General features: G+C 40.1%; 1 protein-coding gene across 1 annotated transcript; it reads left to right on the forward strand.

Annotated features, from left to right (window-relative positions):
* Positions 1–6,813: 6,813 nt before the first annotated feature.
* stk35 (serine/threonine kinase 35) lies at positions 6,814–22,776 on the forward strand. Its single transcript, XM_053317760.1, has 3 exons — positions 6,814–7,489; positions 9,616–10,431; positions 22,644–22,776. Exons 1-2 carry the CDS (start codon positions 6,925–6,927, stop codon positions 10,356–10,358), a joined length of 1,308 nt encoding a protein of 435 aa, XP_053173735.1. The 5' UTR covers positions 6,814–6,924; the 3' UTR covers positions 10,359–10,431; positions 22,644–22,776.
* The last annotated feature ends 1,819 nt before the right edge of the window (positions 22,777–24,595 follow it).

The raw sequence follows: 24,595 nt of genomic DNA on the forward strand, positions 1-24,595 counted from the left end.
CAATATGCATGTGGTGTAAAATAGAGCCCTTAGTGATCAAACTGAAGGTAAATATGAAGTTGAAGACACACTTAGGAACCTGCACAGATGGCAGACTCACTTAAGCTGATCTCCAAAAACTTTAAGAAAAAGGCCTGGAGACATATTTATATATAATCACGTCTGCAGTGTTGGTAAAGTTCACGTTCTACATGAACTAGTTCAGTTCATAGTTCACACATTTTAAAATGAACTAGTTCAGTTCATAGTTCATAATTCCAAATTATGAACTAAGTTCACAGCTCCAAAAAATGAACTAGTTCAGTTCTTTTTTTCAATACGTTGCGAACTATACTCTTTTAAAATTGTTGCCACAGCCAGCAATTATTTCATTAGTTTAACACTGAAACTATGTGTCAGATTTCATCCAGTTTTGAATCCTTATCCAACCAGGATTTACATTAGCATCGAAGGGCCTTCCCCCATTGTTGTTTAAACTCCACTCAGTCCACACTTGTAGCAGTTGCAGCTTTCACCCCAACATTATATTCTCAAAAACATGAGGAAAAACTAGCTTGAATGTCATATATATGCTAGTTTATATAAGCTAGTTTTATATATATGTGTATATATATATAACACACACACACACATAAACACATACTTAGGAGTTTATATTCAATGATAAGTAGACCATGAAAAAAAACAACACACTGACACTTCAATATATATATATATATATATGTATATATATACACACTCACACAAACACATACTTAGGAGTTTATATTATATATATTTACAAATATTATGGAAGACAACACAGTAAGCAGGCTATTAATTAATGACATCAATAACCATTTACCCGATTTTTGTTATCTGTGACTGTGATTGTGGGAAAGTATGACTATTGTGGAATCCATGAGCGCATTTAAACATGAGTCATTAACACAAAACTGGACGCTAAACATGGAATGAGAATATCATTTTTGTCATTGTGTGTACGTTGTCATTTGTAGTAAATTAAACATGAGCATTTAGTCCTTTTTGACATTTACTCGTGAATAAGAGATCTGTGGGTAATATATGTCCGTTTGGTAGTAGTTTATAGCGTCCTCTCCACATGCGCGTTCCCGCGACGAGGGGGTGCTTTTCACGGCAGGGGTGCTTAATACGGCACAACAGGCAGTGCGACACTGGCTGCCGTTGCCTTTGGTTGCCAGATCCACTCAAGTTGAGCTCTACTCAACTGTGGCGCTCTCGCACTTGTTAGAATCTGGCACAGACAAAGAAGCACACGCAACGGTTGGGCACCAACCACTGCACCAACTTGATGTGGAAATGAGCGGTATTAGTCTAGAAAACTGGCGAAAACTGGGTAATGCGGTTGCCCACATTACCCATTGCAAAAACCGCCACTGGGCTACAGCAACAAGGAATTTAAAGACAAATTTTCAACGTTTCCGAGATTGACCATTTTACTAATTGAGGAAGTCATAAAACAGGAATTGGCTGCACAAACAAAGACTGAGAAATTGGAAATCCAGCTCACTGAGATGGAATCAGATGAACACAGACTGCCATTGAGCCGAAGTTCAGTCAGGAATTCTTTTGCATGCTCACGTCTCATCTGTAATTTCCATCCTTCCTGCATGCTCACTCATTATGTCATTGCTATCATTGCCAGGTATCAACTGACATCAGCCAATAGCACAGTGACAAAGCTTAATTGTCAAGTCATCATGTTGCAGCTGTCTTTTTTATTTTACTTATTTTTGATTTTTTGATTTTTTTCAGGCAAGGACACCTTTATTTGACAGTTGACAGACAGGAAATACTGGGAGAGAGAGGGGGGTCTGACATGCAGCAAAGGTCCTCCGGCCGGAATTCGAACCAGGGTCTGCTGTGTACGTGGCATGTGCTCTAACCACTCAACCTGTGCTCCCTGCAGCTGTCTTTTTAAAGTCTTTGCAGAGGTTTTCAGCCACCACCACCAGTGTCTGGACTCCATCTGGGGATTTATCTTGGTGCCACTCAGGATTCAAAATCTCCCTGTTGAGTCTAAGAACCAAAGACTCTTGACAAGACTTTATCACCAATATCATCTTTATAACAAACAATTCCTTTTGCTTCATTCACTTGTCTCTCCTGATTTAAATGTAAGTATGTAGTGCTCCGTGAAGAGAAGAGTCCATGGTGCTGTTTTCACAGTTAGATTCCTGCTGATTGCAGCACAGTGGCCTAAGCCTCTGTAAATTCCCCTTTTGATTAGAGCTACAAATAAAGCTTGACTGGCCTCTGAGCCGTGACAATAGACAGTCTGCTCTATAAAAGTCCAGCCAGAATGGTATGCAGGGCAATGAATGCCACATGGCATACAAAAGCAGAACGTTTTTTGAATCTGTCAGTGTTGGGTTTTAGCCCGCAAAGGAATTTCAGGATGGCAAATGACTCTTTTGGGGCACTTTGATGCAAGAAATAGTATCACCACTAGGAGTGAATACGGAAAGCATACACAGTCATCTGACAACAGAGATGACTTATTCTGACTTCAGTCCCCCCCAGATTGACTGTATTGTCGATAAGGCTGCAGACTCTAACCTACCCTTTCTCTCTAAGATCCTTGAGAAAGCAGTTGCCTATCAGCTGTGCAACTTTCTACATAGTAATAGCTTATTAGAGGATTTTCAGTGTGGATTTAGAGCCCATCATTGAACAGAGACAGCATTAGTAAAAGTTACAAATGACCTTTTAACTTCATCAGACAATGAACTTCTCTCTGTCCTCATTCTGTTAGATCTCAGTGCTGCCTTTGACACTACTGATCATCAAATCCTGTTACAGAGACTTGGACACGGTGTTCCTCAAGGCTCAGTGCTTGGACAAATACTATTCTCCTTTTATATGCTTCCTTCAGGATTATTATTTATTATTCGGAAACACTCAATACATTTCATTGTTATGCAGATGATACTCAATTATATCTATCAATACAACCAGATGAAATTAACCAATTAACTAAACTACAAACATGTATTAAGGATATAAAGGCCTGGATGACCTGCAACTTCCTGTTATTAAACTTAGAAAAAACTGAAGTTATTGTGCTTGGCCCTAAACACCTTAGACACACATTATCTAATGATATAACTACGCTGGATGGCATTACTTTGGCCTCCAGGACCACTGTAAGGAACCTAGGAGTTATATTTGTTCAGGATTTGTCCTTTAATTCCCACATAAAACACATTTCAAGGACTGCCTTTCTTCATCTGCATAATATTGCAAAAATCAGACACATCCTGTCTCAAAATTATGCTGAAAAACTAGTCCATGCATGTGTTACTTCTAGGCTGGACTATTGTAATTCATTATTATCAAGCTGTCCTAACAAGTCTCTAAAGACTGTAGACGTCCGGATGACAGATTCCAGTCCTGGACCTACTACTGTAACTTCATTGTTGATTTTCATTGTGCTTCTCTCTCCTATCCTTCCTTTCTCTCCTCTCAACCCCAACCGGTCAAGGCAAATATTCTCCCACTTAGAGGCTGGTTCTGTCTGGGGTTTCTTCACATTAAAATGGAGTTTTTTCTCACCACTGTCGCCACAAGTGCTTGCTCATATGGGAATGTTGGGTCTCTTTAAAATTAAACCTGAAGAGTTCGGTTTAGACCTGCTCTATATGTAAAGTGCCTTGAGATGACTTTGTTGTGATTTGGGGCTATACAAATGAAGATTGATTGAGATTGATTGAAACTGTTGCTGATTGATACACATTTAATTGTTGGGATACAGCACTGTCCTATTTTCCAGCATCAACTCTCCTGAAAAGCAGTTTATCACATTCACTCCCCAGATCAGTCCATTTCAGCGACTGTGCCTTGAATTACTTGTATCAGTACAGTATGAGGTGGACAGTGTGTGTTGCACTACATTCTCATGGGCTGGGGTGTGCAACAGATGAAAACTGAATATGAATGTTAGAAAATGGTTCCATGCCACATCAGAATTGGTAAATGATCAACTGAAGGAGTTCCTAAGCACTAATAATATCCTTAGCAGCATGGCTTCAGGAAACAACCTAGTACTATCACAGCATCTTTAAAGTTTGTTAATGATATAATTGATATAATTAACAAGTTTCACTTAGATCACAAAAACAAAAACTGTGCAGCTCTTTTTACAGATCTTCTATACATCCTGTAGCAACAGCTGCCCAATATTGGTTTGTTTGAGCAAGCTGTTGGCTGGTTTGAAAATGACCTCCCTTAAAGAACACTGTTGATAGTGTCATCTGCTGCTGTGGCACCCTTTCTGAATCACTTGAGTATTTGCAGTCTATTTAGGTGTTGTAGAGTCTTGTTTATCTGATCTGAAACCTGTGTTGAATGCTACAAGAACTAAATTGACGTTTTTACTTTAGCTTCTCTTCCAAACATTGTAACCTTACAGAGGTTAAATTAATTAAATTAAATTAGCGTCACAGAATTTTAAACTTCACATATAAAACTTAATGTAATGAAAGTAATGAAACTGAAGCTCAAGCTAGGTTTTTAATTTAGAAACAAATCCTGCTTTTCCTATGCTGCCAAGAAAAGATTGGTTGAAGCTATGTTCCTTCCCTTATTTGACTATCTGCTGTACATGCATGCCCCTGTCCAGTGCTTGCATTGGTTGGATGCTATGAATCACAGCACTCTAAGGTTTGCAATAGGCTGCAAAGCTCTCTCTCAAAATTGCACCTTATATGCCAGAGTTCAGTGACCTTTGTTGGCCTTGTGCAGACTAACTCACTGGTACATATTTATTTATAAGTCAATCCTTTATCTGCTCCTCTCTTACCTTTTATCTAACTGAAAACTAGTCATTTTTGTTTGCGTTCAAATGGTGCCATCTTCCTGTCCATCCCTAAGGTTCACACACTGAACTTTACTACATGACACCCTCCCCTGACTCCTAACCCTAAACATTTCACTTCTCATGCCTAACCCAACCAAGTGGGTGTGTCATGTAGATACTGCAAGTCAGCAGATAGACATACCTGAACAAATCTGGTGCTTGGCTTGTGACAGGCTGATGCAGTAACGTTTGACCTTCTAGTGAAAGTGAAGTAGGCAGTAATGAAATCTGAACACAAGTGGTCAGCTTGGAGACATGGCGTGAACGGCAATGCATCTTGGCTGTTTACTTGTGTTCTGATCACAAAAACACATTTTAAAACAAAGTGTATACAGCCTCATTCAGATACAAATGTCTTACTTTCTTCTACCTTATTTATAATGAAAGAGTGTTGATATACTTATGATTGTATAACATGCGGGTTATTGACACATCATTTCGAACACAATTTAATTTATAATGAAGAGTAAATTATACTTATACATAATAAAATATACAGCAAAATAAAGTTTGTGCACAACATACGATACAATCCAAATATTTCCTGAGCAAAAGACATAAACACAGCTAAGGGTGCTATCGTGCCCACCTCGTTTGGTAAGGAGTTTTGAACTTTCCAATTTGATCTGAACCAAAATGACACCATGACCAGATCACACAGCCAAACCTTGGTCCTATGAAAAAAGGCCTCAGTCCAGATCAAACTGAACCATGCTTCGGTTTGTTTCTGTTGTGAAAACAATTTTTGGATGGATGGGACTTTTGCACAAATTACAGGAAGTTTCAGCATCTATTGTCACAACTGAAAAAAGCAAAAATAGAGCTGCTGTAGCACGTGGGCAGAGGAGGAGACCTAGTTTTTAATTGAAATATGGTCCAACAACATTATAAAAAGTCAACAGGAAAAATCTCGGTTGAGAGAAGATGAGAATATAAGAGGATGGGAGAGCAATACCACCTGAAGATAAGAAAGTGTAGTAAGCTATAGTATAATAATATAATATAGTGACAATAAGAGGAATCTGTGAATCTCCATTAATTCAAACACTGATAGAAGTCTACCTGCTGAATTGTCAACATACATCTGCCTACAAATCAATCAATGTCAAATATAGGGCAGCATGTACATGATGACAGGACATATTTCAAGATCTTTAGTGCAAATGCCTAATCGCGAATTGAGACTAAAACTTATCAGATCAAATGTAACATAAAACAGACTATCAGGTGTGAGACAGTCCTAAACGTTTCTGAATTATTAGTGGAACCAGAACATATGACATTTAGGCTAATTTAACACTAAAACATATTATCCTAAGTGATGAATTGTAGAACTAAAGCCATGAATTAATTATATAGCATTATAACTGCTCTTTTGTGTGTTTTATTAAGGATACATTTTCATAACAGTCGTATAACCCAAAAGTCCCTTGAATTCAATAACAATTCTTTGTCAATTTTTTGCCTGTGCTTCTGTTTTTATGCTGTCTCACCTCTCTCTCTCTCTGTGTGTGTGTGTGTGTGTGTTGACAGTGGGAGGCTCTACTCTGCCCATGCCTCCATACACGTGCTCCCTCCTGTCTCGTACCATGGAACAGCATAGCATGGATGGGTGAAACTACATAAAGTGACTCTGTGTTATCTTGGTAAAACATTTCAAATCTGAATCTAAAGTGATTTGTACTCTTATCACCACCATGTCCCATTTCAAAACAAAAACAAATGTAGCGTGCTCGCTCTATTCTTAAACACATACCGTCAGCGAACTGTTTTCTCTCTCCGCCAATCAGCGTGAGGCGGACTAAACCCCGCCCTCTGTTCTCTGCTTGTACCAGGAGCTGGAACATTTTGTTACAAGGCCAAATTAGTTGTTCTAGTTGGACGCTGTGCGGCTCTGCGTTTGCTTTCTCATTATTAACAACGAAAACGCTATTTACTGTTGACAGACTGGCGTTGAACCTCTCCCAACAACCAGGTAGACGTAAGGACGTCACACGTTATTAGTTTAGAGTTAAAGTAATGACAGTTAAACACGTCCTCCCTTCATGCTTACTTTCAACAAAAAAGAAGTTATGGATATTTGCGACGGGAAGAAAAGGAGAAAGGTAAGCGGCGGTGTGCGGGGCTGCAGGCGGAGCGTGGCCGGGAAGATGAAGCGGGAGGCGGGTAAAATCCTCCGCTCTCTCACGGTGGAGGACAACAATCATACGGAGCCCATGGAGGAGGAGGAGGAGGAGGAGGAGGAGGAGGAGGATGACTGCTTCTCTATCAGCTTCCTCCGGAGCGACCGGCTGGAGCCCGCCATGGTGATGTCTCCGCGGTACAGTCTGCTGCGGGAGGTGGGCCGGGGTAGCTACGGGGTGGTGTATGAGGCTATAGCCCGGAAAACAGGGGCTCGGTTGGCGGTGAAGAGGCTACAATGCGACGCTCCGGAAAATGTAGAGCTAGCTCTGGCCGAGTTCTGGGCCTTGACAAGTCTGGAGAATCGACACCAGAATGTGGTCCAGCTGGAGGAGTGTGTCCTGCAGAGGAACGGCTTAGCCCAGAAGATGAGCCATGGGAACAAGAGATCCAAACAATACCTGGGTCTGGTGGAGATGTCACTCAAAGGTAAACACACTACTGTCATGTTGATTCCTCACTAGCGAGCAGCATAATAACAACAAGTTCTTACTTCAAAAGACAAGTCATTAAAATGAGTGTTAACAAGTCGACGAGGTGATAAGGATTTTACTATCTTCAATTCCGAGTTTTGGAAACTAGTGTTAAAGACTCAGCTGGCTCATGTTGTAATAAATGTAAACACTACATTTCTTCGCATTGTATGTAAACATGCACTTATGTCCATATAGTTAAGAACAGTGTTATTTATAAAAGCAAAGCCACAATTACTTAAAAGATCTTTGCTCCTTCCATTATTTATGTCAGGTCATATAAAGATTAGAAACGCATGTATAGTTTTATGTGTTGCATGTATAGTTGAACATTGATTAAACCATGAGGGTTCAGTCTCCTATAAACTGTAATGACACTTAGAGATTCAAAATGAATGCTGTGCTTCTGTCAGTGACGTAACTATACAGTATGTTGCCTATAGTAGTCACAGAGAGTACACTGTGTTTCCCTCAGCTCACAAGAGAACACAGTGTACTACTTGGCAGCAGGTTGACCAGTTGATTGTTGACTGAAATTTTAAACAATAAAACGTAAGGTTATGGTGTAATTTGAGATGTTTTAATAAAATACTGTGGCTAACTTATAAAAGGTAACATTTTTATTGTCATTACTGTCATCAATCCAATTTGACCTACTTCCTTTGTTATTGCCCAGCAGGCCTCATAGAAATACATTAGCAGCAGCTGTTGTCATTTGATTGAAATTAGTCATTGAAATACCGCTGCAAACCTGTGCTGTTAAAAATCCAGTTTGCTTTGTTTCTTTGAATAACCTGGCTGTTATGTAAGTGTCACCATTCAGGCTCTTAAAATGAAATACTAATCTAAACTGAAATCTTCTGCAGCCATCTAGTGATGATAGAGATTGTTCTTAGAATTTGAATAAAAAAGCAAAGGATTTGTTCTTATTCTATATGCTCTTTTAGCTTTTGTCTAGAACCATTTAATCTAGTTTATAAAATGTAAAGCCCACACTGAACATCAGGGCAGATTGTTTATCTATGTAATTCATCTTTGAGTGCCTTCAAAAGTCCTGCATAAATAAAACGTAGTATTCATTTTGGAAGCAATTTTAATTGGTGCCTCAAAGTTACACTCCATTTCTTGAGTACTTTTTTTTGCTCTCAACATATCTTGGACACAATTCTTGCATAACCAGATTTAAAGCATCCTAACTAGAAATGCTACAGTATTATGTTTGTAAAAAAAAGTATATTGGCTGATTATCATCATTGGATCTTAAAACTCTCAAATTTCAATAACAGTATTGCCTAAACTTAAGTTTCCACCATCAGGGTTTTGTGCAGGGCTTTATAGCAGAGCTGGGCTGCCTCACTATTTCACACATCAAAGGTCATATATTTAAAAAGCATGCATACTGTTTAGAATGTCATCTGCACACGAAATTGATCACGAGGCAAGATGCATTGCCTCCATGTGGTTTACCACCTCAGCTTAATGTCCTGAGATGCCATGACTATCATGCCTTAAACAGTACAGAACAGCTGATCAGAGCAGCAACAACCACCTGCTGCTGGTGAAATGAACAGAGAAGTTTGTAAAGGTTTGAGGTTTAAAACTGTACATGCTTAGAAGTGAAGGTGACACAGCTGTATGGATTGTATCAACAGATCATGATGTTCCTAGTTATATGCAGTGATAAACTACAGATATCAGTGTTACTTTCTCTGAAGTACAACATCCTGTCTTTAAGGTTTCCTGCAACACATCAGGACTCTTTCATTCATCACACCTGTGGAAGAATAAGTCATCAATCAATAAAAATGAAATGATTCATTTCTTGCTTCCATTGGAATTGGAAAAGATGTATTGACAGTAGTTAGTTCTCAAACATCAGAGCTCAGCCAGAACATAATTAGCATACCTCACTGAAGTGGCAGTAAAAGTATAAGTGTAGAAACTCTTATGTAGTAGAGTTAGGGTCTGGTGTGGATTGCCAGTAGATGTGCGCACTAATGAAGTGACAGAATGTGACAGTTTGGCTGAGTTCTGCTGCCAACTCATTAATCAAGTTATTTCTCTTTAATGTGCCCGCTGCAGGGGAGCGCATCCTGGGTTACCCAGCAGAGCCATGCTACCTCTGGTTCGTCATGGAGTTTTGTGAGGGTGGAGATCTCAATCAGTACATATTGTCTCGTCGGCCTGACCGCCAAACCAACAGAAGCTTTATGCGCCAGATGACGAGCGCGGTGGCTTTCCTGCACAAGAACAACATTGTCCATCGTGATCTGAAGCCAGACAACATACTCATCTCACAGAAATCTGGTTCACCTGTTCTGAAAGTTGCTGACTTTGGACTCAGTAAAGTTTGTGCTGGCCTGAACTCCAAGAATAGTGAAGAATACCCTGCAGCAGGAGCAGGAAGCAAGGACAGCAACCAGAACAACATGGGCAACATAAACAAGTTTTGGTTGTCGTCAGCTTGCGGTTCAGACTTCTACATGGCCCCCGAGGTTTGGGAGGGCCACTACACAGCTAAGGCTGATATATTCGCTCTGGGCATCATCATATGGGCAATGATCGAGCGGATCACTTTCATTGATGCAGAGTCCAAACGTGAACTGCTGGGCACCTACGTCCGGCAGGGCACTGACATTGTACCTGTTGGGGAGGCACTTTTGGAAAATCCTAAGATGGTTCTGCACATCCCTCAGAAGGCCAGGAGCTCCATGTCTGAGGGGGTTAAGAAACTCCTACAGGACATGCTTGCAGTCAACCCTCAGGACCGACCAGACGCCTTCCAGCTGGAGGTGCGAATGGACCAAGTCACATGTGCATCGTGACAGCCCCCACCTTGCCAATTCTTCTTCTTTTTTTACCCCGACGAGTCAAAGAAGGGACCCCTTTCCTTCCCAGGTAAGCTCCACTCCTGTCTTACTTGTTGTAGGAATGTTCTCTTTAGGTTTGTCCTGCAGGTTTCTTCCAAATCAAACCATATGACAGCTAATTTCACAGATTGAATTATTCAAATGATTAAAGCAGAGAGGAGGAGCAGTCAATGAAATGAACTGCTCCAGTGATTAGTGTCAATTAAACCCTGCAGACTCCTCTGTCACTGGCTTAAAGGGAACATTGGCCGTTGATAACCGAGGCTGAAAATAAGTCCTCTTCCTTTCAGTTGACAGGGTTAACCTTTCCTTGGCCTGGTTACCAGTTGGCACTTTTTATTGTGTTCATTTTCTTTCTCTGTTACACTTTCTAATCAAGAGAGAAGTAAATGAGGCTGACTTTGATACAGGTTAGGTACTTTTCCTTTTGGCTCTCTCATGTGTAAAACAGGATTTTTAAAAAGAAGAAAAAAGATTATTTTTGGTAAATGTTCTTCTTTTGTTCATAGCAATTCTAAATTGTATTGTATTTTGCAGTATGTTGCAGTATGCATGGTAACATTTAACACATCAACTTCATTTCTGAGTTGTGGAAACAGCAACATTGCTACAACAAAGGAAGCAAAAGTGAGCACATCTAAAATGCCACAAATAATTCCTCATTGCACAGGAAAACACAGGAAGTGGATCTGTACTGTGCTGACTTTACTACTGATATTTCAGGAAATAACAGCTTACCTTTGTTAAACTCCTCTGAATAATACATATTCTCTTGTCTTTTGCCCTGTTGGATCTATTTTAAGTGATTTCATCTTGAAACATGTTGAGTTCATTATTATTTCTGATAGCCAAAACTACAAAATTAAGATCCAAGTTATAACAAAGTCAAAGCATCCTTTAAGAGAACTACATAGAAAAATATTGTTTTTATTGCATCTCCGTACTGTAGGTTATCTGTTGAGCCTGTCATCAGATGACACAATGGCCTAGTCCCTTCACTTCAAATAGTTCCTAAGCCTGATTGTTTCTGATTTGTGCCAAAGCTTCCCACGTCACTGTCAAGGAAACAGGATTAACAAGAGTGGAAGTATCCACTGTGGCACTGATGTCCACACATACAACCTGACTATTAATGATGTGACTGTCACATCCGTTTAACAGTTTCACTGCTGAAAAATCTAGCTTAAAGTGAATAACAAAAAGTGAGCAGTTTTAGTTGAAGGTTGGTAAGAACAGGTGTGCTGATGGCTGATGGAGAGTGTTAAAGCACAGTAGAGAGGAGGGCTTTTAGACAGGCACAAGCAGAGTACAGCCTGGGCCTGAGGGCAAACTGCCTGGATCTAATTAAATTCACACAATCTGTGTGTGTGTGTGTGTGTGTGTGTGTGTGTGTGTGTGTGTGTGTGTGTGTGTGTGTGTGTGTGTGTGTGTGTGTGTGTGTGTGTGTGTGTGTGTGATTGTAAGGGAGTGAAGTAGAAATAAAGTGAGTTATTGGCAGAGATACATCACCAGTGGAGGATGTTTGGCATCAACCTGAGTCTTGGACTGAGGTGAACAGAACATGTGATGTGTTTAATGTCTTTAATGTGCGTAATATTAACACCTGGCAGTGAATTGCCTTCCCAGTGAAAACAATGAATTAGTGAAGTACTGCCTCTTTTAAAGTCATTCTATCATGTGATATAAATGTGCTTTTAACTGACAGTGAACATGACTTGTGGCTTTCTTGATTTAAAGACTGTCAAGACTGACAAGTATAACAAACACTGAGTGATATCATCACCTTGTGATGGACATTTTCACTTCTATGAAACATATATGTGATGTTTTATAGACCAAACAACAATAGTATCAGTCAATAGAGTTAATAATGAAACTAAATTAGGAGTATTGAACATTTCTTCTTAGCTACTCATAAATCACTTTCGTTCTACTAATGCTTCAACTGACTATGAGCATAATCACATTAAATAACACATGGACTGTTTCAGTCATGTTATGATTTTAGAGTTTAGAGATAGTGTTCAGGAAGTATTTTTACTTTGAAAAACTTAAGCATTGCACAACACTGGATCTCAGGAGTCATTTACATTAAAGCTTAAGCTGCTGCTTATGTTGTGTTCCTATAGTTACTATAAGTAGCTATTTCTGACTTGTAAATACTGTTCGCCCCAACAGTATTTTTGATTTGTAACTGAAGCAGAGTAAAAACACCAAAGTGATGTCACTTCCTGTCTAGCCTCTGTTCCCTCTGCATTTCTTCCATTAGTATTTTTGAAAAAATAAAGCATGTTCCTGAGGTTTGCTTTCCATATTTTAGGACAAATATATCTGAAAGTGTCATTTACTTAATAAAACCAGAACAACAGCAACAGCATGAATTGATTTAGCCAGTAAAATTCACAGATATTTAGCTGTACTTTTTGCAGGTCTTCAGCTGTAACCCTGCTGTGTGCTGTTATTACAGACCTGCAGACTAACTTGATACCTTGATTGACACACAGGCTCAGTGAGCTGTGATGCTCTGTGGGCTTTTGGGTTAGGGTTAGAAAAAAACTGAACATTTTGAGTGAAGACAATTAAAGATGTTTTTTCTAAAAAAACAAAAAATATACTGTCCTTCCAACACAAGGCTGGAGGTCAGAAGGATTATTGTTTGTACAGTAGTGACAGGTCAGAGGAGTGTCATACAGTCATTTATCTCAGTGTGTTATGTAGAGCGGAAACTCCTTAAAGCTCAACAATGAGCCTGTGACTGGATGCTCACTGACCTGAACCGTGCGTCTGTTTGTTTGAACTTGAACCGTCAGCTGACCTGGACTAAGCTTGCTCATTTGTTTGACAGTTAGCTCTTGGATCCTGCAACCATCCCCTGTTTAACCCTACTAGAGACCCCTCCTCCTCACCCTGTGACGACAGAGCACTCTGAAGGCGCGGTTGCAGACTCATCTGCTGCAGGTTGGCCTCTTTCTCTCACAGCATGATGGGACAGCGTGTTACGCAACAGACCCAAAGCCCCTCACTGGTTCAGTGGGAAAACCTGTCATCTGTTGGAGAGAGGGATTAGTGGCTGTAAACACAAGGAGAGGAGAGGGAGTTGTGTCTGCTGTATGTATGTATTTACTCCTGGAGCTGACTGCAGCACACTGATCCATAAACAGATGCATTTGTGGCGGCCTAAACGTGTCCAAAAACTCTCTGGAGCCCATATTAAAAATGGCAACTAACCACCATTTAATCATCATTATTTATCAAACTGATATTTTCTATTAATCTTTTTAACCATAGCATGTCAAAAGAATGTGATCTCCAGTATATTTTCCAGTGTTGTTTATTGTCACATATCACTAATCAAAGCATTCAGTCATCACATTGGAGAACCTGAAACCAAACTATTGATCAGTAATAGACAAATCCTTTAACTCCAAATAGCATCACTGTTCCACATGACTTCAAACATGTCATTGGCATGTCTGTATTGAACGTTTTTATTTATCAGTCAATATATCACCCAATACCCAATAATATTTGCAGATAAACCAGGCTGACTTATCTGGAGAGTGTTTTAAAAACCTGTTGTTGTTGGTTGCCATCAATATAAAAACAAATGTTTCTAGTGGGTTAAATGAGTAGAATTACTAGTCCCAGTACTGGAATCCTGAACTTGTATTCTTCTGACATGAAAATAATGAATGTTGATTGAAAATATTTGGACCTTGCTGAGCTAGCAGAGGTGTACTTAAATTGATCAGTATCAGCTTCACCATCCTGATCATTTGTCAGTCTCATGTTTACGTCACTCTTGTGCGCTGAGCCTTCACCAGCTGTCAGTGTGTGTCATGAAAAGAGATTATCCACAAGCACTGCTAGCATGGCAACGCCTGTAGAAAGTTGTCACACAGTTAAGATGGAAATACTTGTATGTTTTCTAACATTTGTGGCAATTGAGTGTTTCATGAGGTGGTAGTAACAGCTGATCATGTCTGTAGGAAGAATTGTGATTTAAAGGTGTTCTAAGTGAAAGTGAAGAAAATGCTGTGATCAGGACTTTTTAGCACTAACTACTCACTGGTCAGATACATCCTATCTTAAATGAACAGTTTGACTGTGTTTGATGTAGGTGCGTACACAGTGGTGCTGTCGCTGTATGACAGAGAACAGAATTATCATTTGAGATTGTGTAAATGAGCAAGTGCTCAATATTTAATGACGTGGATCAGGATTTGGAAATCCTTCTCAGATGTGTATTGTCAGCATTATATTCTAATCATGTGTATCTCTTTTGTTGGACATCTATCTCATTGTCCACCCCAACCCCCCCCCCTCACCACCACCACCACCCTGCTGGACAATGAGAGTGCTTCTCCTGGGTTCAGGGCTTAGAGGCTTGCATTGGGAACATTTTGTCCTCTCACTGACTGCCAGCCGTCTGCCGCCTCTGTCTAAACCAGGCCAGAGCACTGTAAGCCCCAGCCCTCCTCACGTGTACTGTCTTTACACTTGAATCCTTTTTGACTTCACTGACAGCATGAACAAGGTTTTGACAAATGGCAAGTTGAGGCATTTTCAGGGTGTTGTCCTCATATGGCACGCACAAATGCCTCCACGCACTGTATTACACATATTAATGCCTCTTGCTCATCTAAAGGTAATGCAGTTGTTTGGACAGCAGGTTGAAGTAGAGTACAGTATGTTCTCTATGGGATCAGTTAGGGGTACGATAGAAGGGAAAGAAATGCCAGCAGAAGGCCACCTTTATGAGATTTGGGGAGTGGGTGGGATGAGCGCTTTGGTGTACTTATGCAACATGGTTGTAAATATTTCCTGGGGGCCCTCAGGGTTCAGAGAGAACTGCAAAAACAAGTTCCTGTGTAAGTGACTAAGCTGAAGCACCTCTGAGGTTTCTGGTGCTTATTCCAAATATGAGCGCTGTAGAGGAAAGGTGAGGAAAAGCACAAGCCAGAGCAGTAATGTGGCCTTTTCTTTTCTTTTTTTTATCTTTTGATATCATTCATCCATGTAAATCTGTCATTTTTCATCAACCAATCAGCATCCCATACAGTCCAGGAAAGCCTGTCATCCCACGGTGCTTTGGAACAACACAGATCCACATCGTTTCCACTTCACTGTCTCCATTCATGGCGGCTGTATTGGAGCTAATGTGATGTAAGCTCTTTACACCGTGTTAATCTCCTCACAGTCTGCAGACCATCTATCACAGCTTCACAACTCAAGCCGACTCCATCACTGCAGGTGTCCCCCTGCGCTAATATTCAGGCCTCTTGGCGAGCTCTCATTGGAAGGTCTATGTTCAGGTTGTTGAATGGTTCTAGACACTGACAGAGCTCGTTTTGACCTATGAATTATAGATAAGAAGAGGTAGGGCTGGGCAATATGGCCTTTTATTAATATCCCGATATTTTTAAGCCGTTTCACGATACACGATATATATCTCGATATTTTGCCTTAGCCTTGAATTAACACTTTGATGCATACAATCATGCCAGTATGATGATTCTACGTTTCTACGTTAAAACATTGTTCATACTGCATTAATATATGCCGATTTTAAACATTCATGCCAAAAGCGTAAATCACAACTAAACAAATTCATCAAAACTGTATTTATTAAAGAGTTATTAAGCAGTGGCACAAACATGTCATTTCAAAACAAATAAAGTGTCTTTTATGCATGATGTAACTAATATGACACATCAAAATAACACTAAATTAAAGTGCACATTTTGTGCATAATGCCACTAGGATATAAAGGTAGAGCTGTCTCTGCTAGGTAGATTATATCAAGTGTGTCGATGATCTTTCTGAATCCGGGCTTTTAACCACACTCACTGGGGCCATGTCTATCTCTGTGTGGTGTGTTACTGCGGACGACGTTATCTCCTTCTGTTTTTGACTATTTTAGTCGTATTGCTGTTCTGGAAAAAGAAGACGCCAGACTCAGTTGCGTCAGTGCTGGTTGCTTCGGCACTTTCTTCAATATGTCACTGGCCGGAGATGTGCTCTTGCAGAGTTTCAAGCACACATGGTGATATAACTTTGTTGTACTACCAGCTTTTGTGGTGACGCTTTTATGACATACTTTACATATTACGGTTTGTTGTTCAACGTCCTACCTCTTGTACCCAAACCACCGCCAGATGATGGATCCTGAATTGTTTTATTAAATCTCCCTCCTCCACTTGTCCATATCACCTGCTGCTCCCGCGACCTGAGATCGCTGCTACTGCTGCTACATGCTGCCGGGCATATGACGTTGCACGCACAACAGAACGTGTTGTACGTACCTAGGTGCGCTTGTTTTATCTCTCTGTGCGGAGAGATGAGAGAGTGAGAGAAACCTGTAGTTCAACGGGCCGCGACTAAAAACAAACTGCGTGTAAATTGAATGTATACTCGAGTATTCACGATATAGTCATTTTCTACATCCCACAGAGAACAAGCCGCGATACATCGAGTATACTCGATATATCGCCCAGCCCTAAGAAGAGGTGTGGTCAGCATCTGTTGCAGACAACAAAAATTGTGGCCTCCCCCTGAAATGTGTGTAGAATGTTGAAGATGTGCTTTGATCAACTATGAGCAAGACTACAAAGCACACATTTTACATTATAGTGCTATTAATAACGGATCTTAAGGCAGAAACCAGTGTTTTTTTCTTTAATGTACTATATTAAAATAGAATCATTTATCATCAAGCAAAACACACACAATAGCAGTAAAAACAAGTGTTAACATTCATTTAAAAAAAAACAGATAAAGTCAATCAATCAATCTTTATTCATATAGCACCAAATCACACACACATAGAGCAGGTCTAGACCGTACTCTTTAATTTACACCCAACATTCTTACATGAGCAGCACTTGGTGACAGTGGAGAGAAAAAACTCCCTTTTAACAGGAAGAAACCTCAGACAGGAACATGCAGATCTGTGTCTTCATCTGCCTGAAAGAAGGTTCAACTGGAAATGTTAGGAGTAAAAGAGTAAAGGTAATGAAGAAACAATAAAATAGAATAAACAGAATAGTCCAGATATTTCTAAGCAACAATGATTCTAAGGCAACTGGACTCAGATTTGTCTATGAAGACGTTTCGCCTCTTATCCAAGGGGCTTCATCAGTTCGCATCGGTCTGACTAGTCCTCAGTCAGATCTGGACCGAATAGTCCAGATAGTAAATCAGGCTAAAGTAAAAAATAAAAGACAGATTAATAAATAAATAAAATTCCATGAAAGCCAAATTAAATTAAAATGATAGTAAGACAGGTGACTTTTGTGAAAGGTAAATCTACTTCTCTGAAGGAAAGGTGCCTCAAAAAGTGAATGTGGAGCCCTGCTTGAGAATTCAGAGTGTGTGCAGCTGTTTATGAGCCCAGTATGCTTCAAACCAACTAGTTCATACAACATGTGGTCTAGTGATGCTGCAATGTAAAAGTGTTTATACCTGTTCTAAATGGCAACGTCTGCTGTCACAGAGAGGAAGAAGACACGCACAGTCATACACACTTTCAGATGGTCTCTCCTTCAAAGCATTCATTGTGTTGTGTTTGCTTTCATACAGGAAGGAAAAGTAGTGATTGTCATGGTCTGGATGTGACCACATGACAACTTGTAGTATGTTGTCATGTGGTCAAACAATCCAACAAGCACTTCATTTGAAGCAAACTGAGGCCTTGAGATGGGTTTTGTCATTTGCATTGTGGTGGAGAGAGGCTCATTTAAACACACAGAATATCTGAGAGTTCCAGGGGAGCTGACCAGTAAGAGACCCCAACCTTTTGACCCCCCGGAACAGTCAGACCAGCAGGCCACCATTAATTGATTTTCTATTTTTGGAGCACCATGCTCTCTCTCTCACACACACACACACACACTTTGATATACTCCCAAACAGACGTGAACATACCTGCATCAACTTGTTCTCCCCCTGCTGCACAGGAACAGTCTGAAGTCACATCCTGTCATCTACACTGCAGAGACGTGGTGGTGCTATCTCTGCCAAAAGATGTAAACAGTCAGAGATCCACTGTGCATCTACATCTCTTTGTATAGCACCAACCAGCACAGCTAGCAGCTACCACCAAAGACACAATGACTTATGTTAAAGGCTTTAACTCCAATTATACTTTGGATACTTCCCCACATAACTCTGAGGGTGATGGAAATATGTCACCTTCCCAAATGTGTACAGGTTCACACAGATATCTGTGTATGACATCAACATATATGAACACATTAGCCATTTTTAACAGAAGCAGTCTTTGTATCATTCTGAGATTCTTTCAGGACCTTTATGGAAATATAAATACTTATTTAAGAATGTATTTAGAATGTGTAAATGTGCGTTTGGCTGTTGTTGATTAAGATTGATGTATTATGTATTTTTGAAACAATTAGATACAGTCAGTTAGCATTTGTCATGTAAACTAGAAATGTGGTAACAGTAATAAGGGTTAGGGATGAGACTGCTTCAACTGACACACACACTCACACACACAGATACCCCCATACTAATAATAAATAACCAGCACAAAGGAGACAAGGTAAAGGTATAATCCCAGCAAACTGAGGCCTGTTGCCTCCTCAGCAACCCCCGCCAGATATTTGTAATTTCATAACCCAAAAACAGACTACCTCTTTAAAGCAGCAGCAGGGATCAGTGTGTGGGAAGTGGCGTGAGCTGGTTTCTAGTGAGCTCAGAACACTGTGGCTGCTCTCTGTGATTAGTAGTTGGAGAGGGAGGGAGTGTTGGCTTTTTATGAGCTTGTGGAGGTTTTGTGGCTATGTGGCATGCAAAGCAATACAGTCCACTTGGCTGGCCTTCATAAAAGCTGTCCTGTAAGCTGTATGTGGTATGTGACTCCAGGTTCTTCTTGATGCAAAAATGACAAAGCATTTTCCACAAGTTAAGTGATTGGGTAAATAGCAATATGATTATCACTTGTGATAACTAGTGGACAATACTAAGAACAGGAACATTGGGATAACATTCATTCAAATGGGTATTTTCTACTTTCTGCTAAAACAGACACTATTAAAGACTGTGTAAAGTGAATTCAGACATTTTCTTCTAAACACATTAAATAGGTCATAAATGTATTTCTAAAAAAGGTGTAAAAAGCATTTCAACTATTTAGATTTGAATTGTGGAGCTAGGCTTTATAAACTGTGTTTCAAGATTTCTGTGTTCAGGATTTAGTGGGCGGGTCTGAAATCACTGCTGCGTTACATAATGCGGCAGTGATTAGCTTAAACTCGCCCCTGCTGCTGTAGAGGTACAAATACATTCAGCACACACTACTACTACTACAGTCTACAGTTAGCCAGTTAGCTGAGTTAGCCGCCGAGTTAGCCGCCAAGCTAGCAGCTCAGTTATTAAAATTTGGCAGGGTGGTGAACAACACACTTTTCTGTGATATGTCAAACTCAGAACACATATTTATTCTTACTTTACATGGACTTTAAATGAAATGCCTCAATATATCAGGATCTGTTGTTTGGAATGACTGTTACTGACCTGAGGGTGGTGCACAATGGTCTAATGACTACTAAGTCCATATTGATTTACTGGTAAGATCTGAGCAAAGTTTTTGTATTTTCTGCACAAGCTGGGGAATTTTGATGGAGACTGATAGAGGAAGATATGAGAGATACATGACCTGATGATTTAGTCAGCTAGCTGCTGCACTGACAGTCCCTCTGATGTTTAGTCATTATGATTGACAGTGTTTCCCCTAGGATTTCCTTCAGGAGGGGTGGGGAGTCACTGCATATATCATGAAGACACTGTTTTTCTATGACTTTTAACTTGTGCAGTGGGGTGAATACATTTCTCTCCACTTACCCTCCAAAAGAATCCCATGTCCCAGACAAGCAGACAAGCTTTAATGTGGAGCCCTGCTCATGAGAGTCAAACAGCTGCTATGAAACTGATGTTCCGAACAGAAACATCCATAAAACATGTTCCACATTTCACAGTTTAAAATGGTGCGTACTTAGATGTTCCAAAATAGCCGAGTCTACATGGAGGCTTTTTATTACATCAGCAGTCCTAGAAGCACAATCAGAAGATAACTACATCACGAAAACACCTCAACACAAGAAATAAAGGCTGTTTCACAATCCCTTTAACACACATGATTCCAAATACTTTGTCAGTCCAGATCATGATGGCTGACTGTCTCCTGTTTACAACCAATAAACTACTAATTCTTCCAAAAGAAGCCCTCAATAGAACTCCATCTTTGTCTAATGTTTCAGGGTTGTTGGTTCCAGTCTGTGGAACATCAAAAACAGACACCTCCAACATTATTTAGTGCTTACGTACTGGTAACACTGTGACAATTGTTATTTGGATCCACCTTGGTGTTTTGTTGTCCGTACTCTGGCCCTGACTTACTAAGATCCCAAATAAAGGGCACTAAATGTTTGGTTAGTGTGTGTTTTGTGGGTGATCTACCAAGAATACTACTCTCTTCAAATGTAATATATAGAAGCAGTTACCATCTGTAGAATGCTGGTATGCTAAATAACATATTTGCATTTTCTCCTCCCTGTATTCTGCACACTGAGGTAAAAATAGCCAATATTACATATTCATTAAGGTAAACGTACTAAATTAACAGTGTGTATTATCCTTCACAGTTGAAAACCTCAGTGTGCTGTGTTAGTAGATCAGCTTGCACATTTTTTTGTGGGTGATGTCAAGTTTGCACACGTTTTTACACACACACACACACACACACACACCTTTAGTTAATCAGACCCTATGTGTTTTGTTGCATAAGCTGTCCATGGTGTGGTGTTTACTCAGGTATGGGAAGCATGCCTCAGGTCACAGAGTTCAGAAAGCTGAAAAACAAGAACATTGATGGAATACTAAACAAATGAACCACAAGTGTGAGTTGAGGCAGATGCCTCAGGGCAGTGTGAACTGATCTGCTGCTCCTCTCACTAACAACTCTGTGTTTCCTGTGACTAGGTTTTGGTCAGAGCATGGTGCTTAATGACTGGAATCCTTGTGCGTGTCCAAAACTCTGAGATGAACAAAGGACATAAAATGAGTCAGCAGCAGCAGCCGCTGTCAGCAGCTACACCAGGAATCACATCCATTAGTGGTTGGATTTTGGCAGTGACATTCTAGCTGTCTGAGAGGAACCTATAAAACTATAATCCTTTTGGCAGAAATAGCTGTGAAGATTATTACCAATATCTGAGGGCTTTTTTCAGTTATTTTCAAATAGCACAATATGAGGCTGTAAATATCTCAATCATCAGCAGTGACTTTCCATGTCTCCACTCAGCACATCTCTAACATGCATGCCTCCTACTAATCTGACCCACTTGTGTTCGTACCATGTGCTTTAAGGTTATGCAACCTATGAAAAAAGGAACAGACCCGACTAGCCTGAGCTGTGCGTGTCAGCTGCTGCTCTATTATTAGAGTGCAGTGTTGAACTGAACCTGGACACATCCACAGGCAGGAAACTTACCCAGGTGTCATTTTAGGACAGGTGGAGGTAGACTTCATGCCTTGATACACTGATTGATCTCCATCTTTGTCAGCGAGTTGTCAGCTGTCGATTTTGTTGAGAAATGATGAAATGAAAGTCCTCTGCTGAAACATGTTGGTGGAACAAAGATTCCTCCAGTTAGTCTGCTGGTGTCACCAACTTCTTTTTTTCATCATTTATCAAGAAACACGTCTCAAAAATGCACTTTATGACGCAGCATGGAATGATGATGGGGATGATGATGAGTTGTGTGGCTATTTTACTGTTTTCATTTTTCTGTTTTGTATGAATGTCTCTCACTGCGAGCCAAATTTACCTGCGGGTACAAATAAAGAAATCTAATCTAATCTAATCTAATCTAATCTCTCCTGAAACCCACAAATGGTCATTTTTACAGTACGGTTAGACTGTTTCCTCTGCTTCCTTCATGCTAGTATTAGCCTGTTATTACATGTTAACTGCAGCTTTGTATTTAAAGTCACAGTGAAACAACAGTTAAAGCATTTATTTCTGTAGTGCAGCACATTTCACAGTCAAAAACAGTCAATGCTCTGCAGCTTCTACAACACAAGCTAACAAAGTCAACTGTGGAAGGGTCAGACATGAACACAGAGACATCAGATAAGAGCTTTGCCTACATTTGACCTAATAATGTCTGATGTTCTTATTGGTCCATGTTAACCTCCTCATGTCCTCTGTGTCTTCAGCTTTGTTTACTTCGTGGACTGGACCCCAGAGAAAAAGAGACTGTGAAGAATCCACAATCATATTTTGAGTGGGAAGAGATCGACTGGCTGATGATTCCAAAACCCGGTGATGGGAACAATATGCAAATGAGACCACACTTCCAGCTCCATCTGGTTACTATCACGGTCACCATGGAGCTTACTGGTGAATAACGGCAGTGTACTCGAGAGCTGACTGGATGTGATAAGGTTTCATGACATTTCTGGTTTTTAAGTTGTTGATTTTTGCCCCAACAGCTCCAGTATAAGCCTGCTCTTCCTTAACATTTGTAATGTAATTACATTTGTAATGCACTCGGCTGTGGCACAGGTTAGTGTTCTAAAGTGAAAGTGTGGGCTACCACCAGGTTACTGATGATAATGATGATGATGATATGTGAATGATGATCAACAGTCTCTTCCTCACTCTGCCCCAGACAACCTTGTGCCTTAAAGACCATTCACACTGAGTGCGATTTTTTTACATATAGACTTTCTGTCAGAAATGCGCACTTGACCAATGGAACCTTTTGCTTTAAATGATGTCACACCATTGATATCCCAGGCTGCAATAATGCCAAGTAAGAATGTGATGATTTTGTTCCCCTGGGTACAACCATGAAGCCGAAATATACAAAACTTCAAATGAAGATATGGTCATTACAGATTTTGTACTGGTGTCGATGTATATCACATAAAGAAGGCTGATAAAAGATATTTTGCAAATCTGTGCCATGTTTTAAAGGCAGAGGCAGAGCAAATGTGATTATTGATGCTTTGTATATTGTTGTGAAGGTGTGTGACAGAATGTTGCACCATAGAAGTAGCGGGCCTGTTTCCACTCCACACAATACTGTGCATTTTTAACCAAACAATGTCCAGCAGGGAATTCAAACTGGTATTTTTGGACATGAGTTGCTGTTGTATCCAAAGACCACCTGGTGGACAAATATATATGTCTTAGCATCACTGCAGAGTTTGGGATTTTATTAACATATTTTCTAAATTAACCAAGAAACAATCAGAATTTGGCAGACTAACTGGCTGTGTTTGATGGAAGCCTTATGTTTTTTAACTTTGATGCTTTGACAGTGGCATAAATATGTTGCTGTTGTTCATTTTGCTCTGAATGTTTTTTTTTACCTCGAGGTTGAGTCTGCCACCCTCACAAATTGAAACAACACTTAGAATGCAGTCAGTCATGGGCCATTAAGGGTTTTTGAGCACTGATCTGATCTGTGTTTGATAGGTGTGGTACTGTATGAATGAATGAATGAATGGGTCTGATTTGGGGATTTTTACAGGAAATGTGAAGATTTGCTATCTGGGAACAGTCCCTAACAGCAGCCATACAATACCTACCTAACTGTCCCTTCCTCTCTTCCTCTCTTTATCAAAATGCTTTAACACCCTGTGGTGGTATGTAATGCTCAGTAAAAGCAGTGGTTGGTTGTAGTGTAGCCACCACCATGACAAATCACAGTAGTGCTCATGTGATTAGATTCAAGACAACTGCACCCAAGCATATAAATATCAACCCACAAGTCACATGACTGGTCCACAGGTCTCACAGTGATAAACATGTGAGACAGTACTAGCATCTAGGGTTTCCAGGTAGATACTAGTAAGAACTAAATACAAAGGTTCAAACAAAGTGGAGGGTAGTTAATGCATGTAAAATATGGTTTGTATGTCTCACACTTAGAAAGTTGTACTAACACTCACACTCCAGCATACACCAGAGGAATGACCAAAGCCTCCTCTTCCCGTCAGAGCACTGTATAGCATGTAGCTTCAGTTCAGTGACTCAGCAGTAGTAGATTTTGAGGCATTTTCTAGTATGGTCCTACCTCAGCACTATGAAACATATTATTTACTTTGACTGTCTCAACCATTTCGTTTAGTTTCTGATACAAGGAGCAGTTCTGAGAGGG

This window comes from Scomber japonicus, chromosome 4, assembly GCF_027409825.1.
Source record: "Scomber japonicus isolate fScoJap1 chromosome 4, fScoJap1.pri, whole genome shotgun sequence".
NCBI classification, from domain to species: domain Eukaryota; kingdom Metazoa; phylum Chordata; class Actinopteri; order Scombriformes; family Scombridae; genus Scomber; species Scomber japonicus.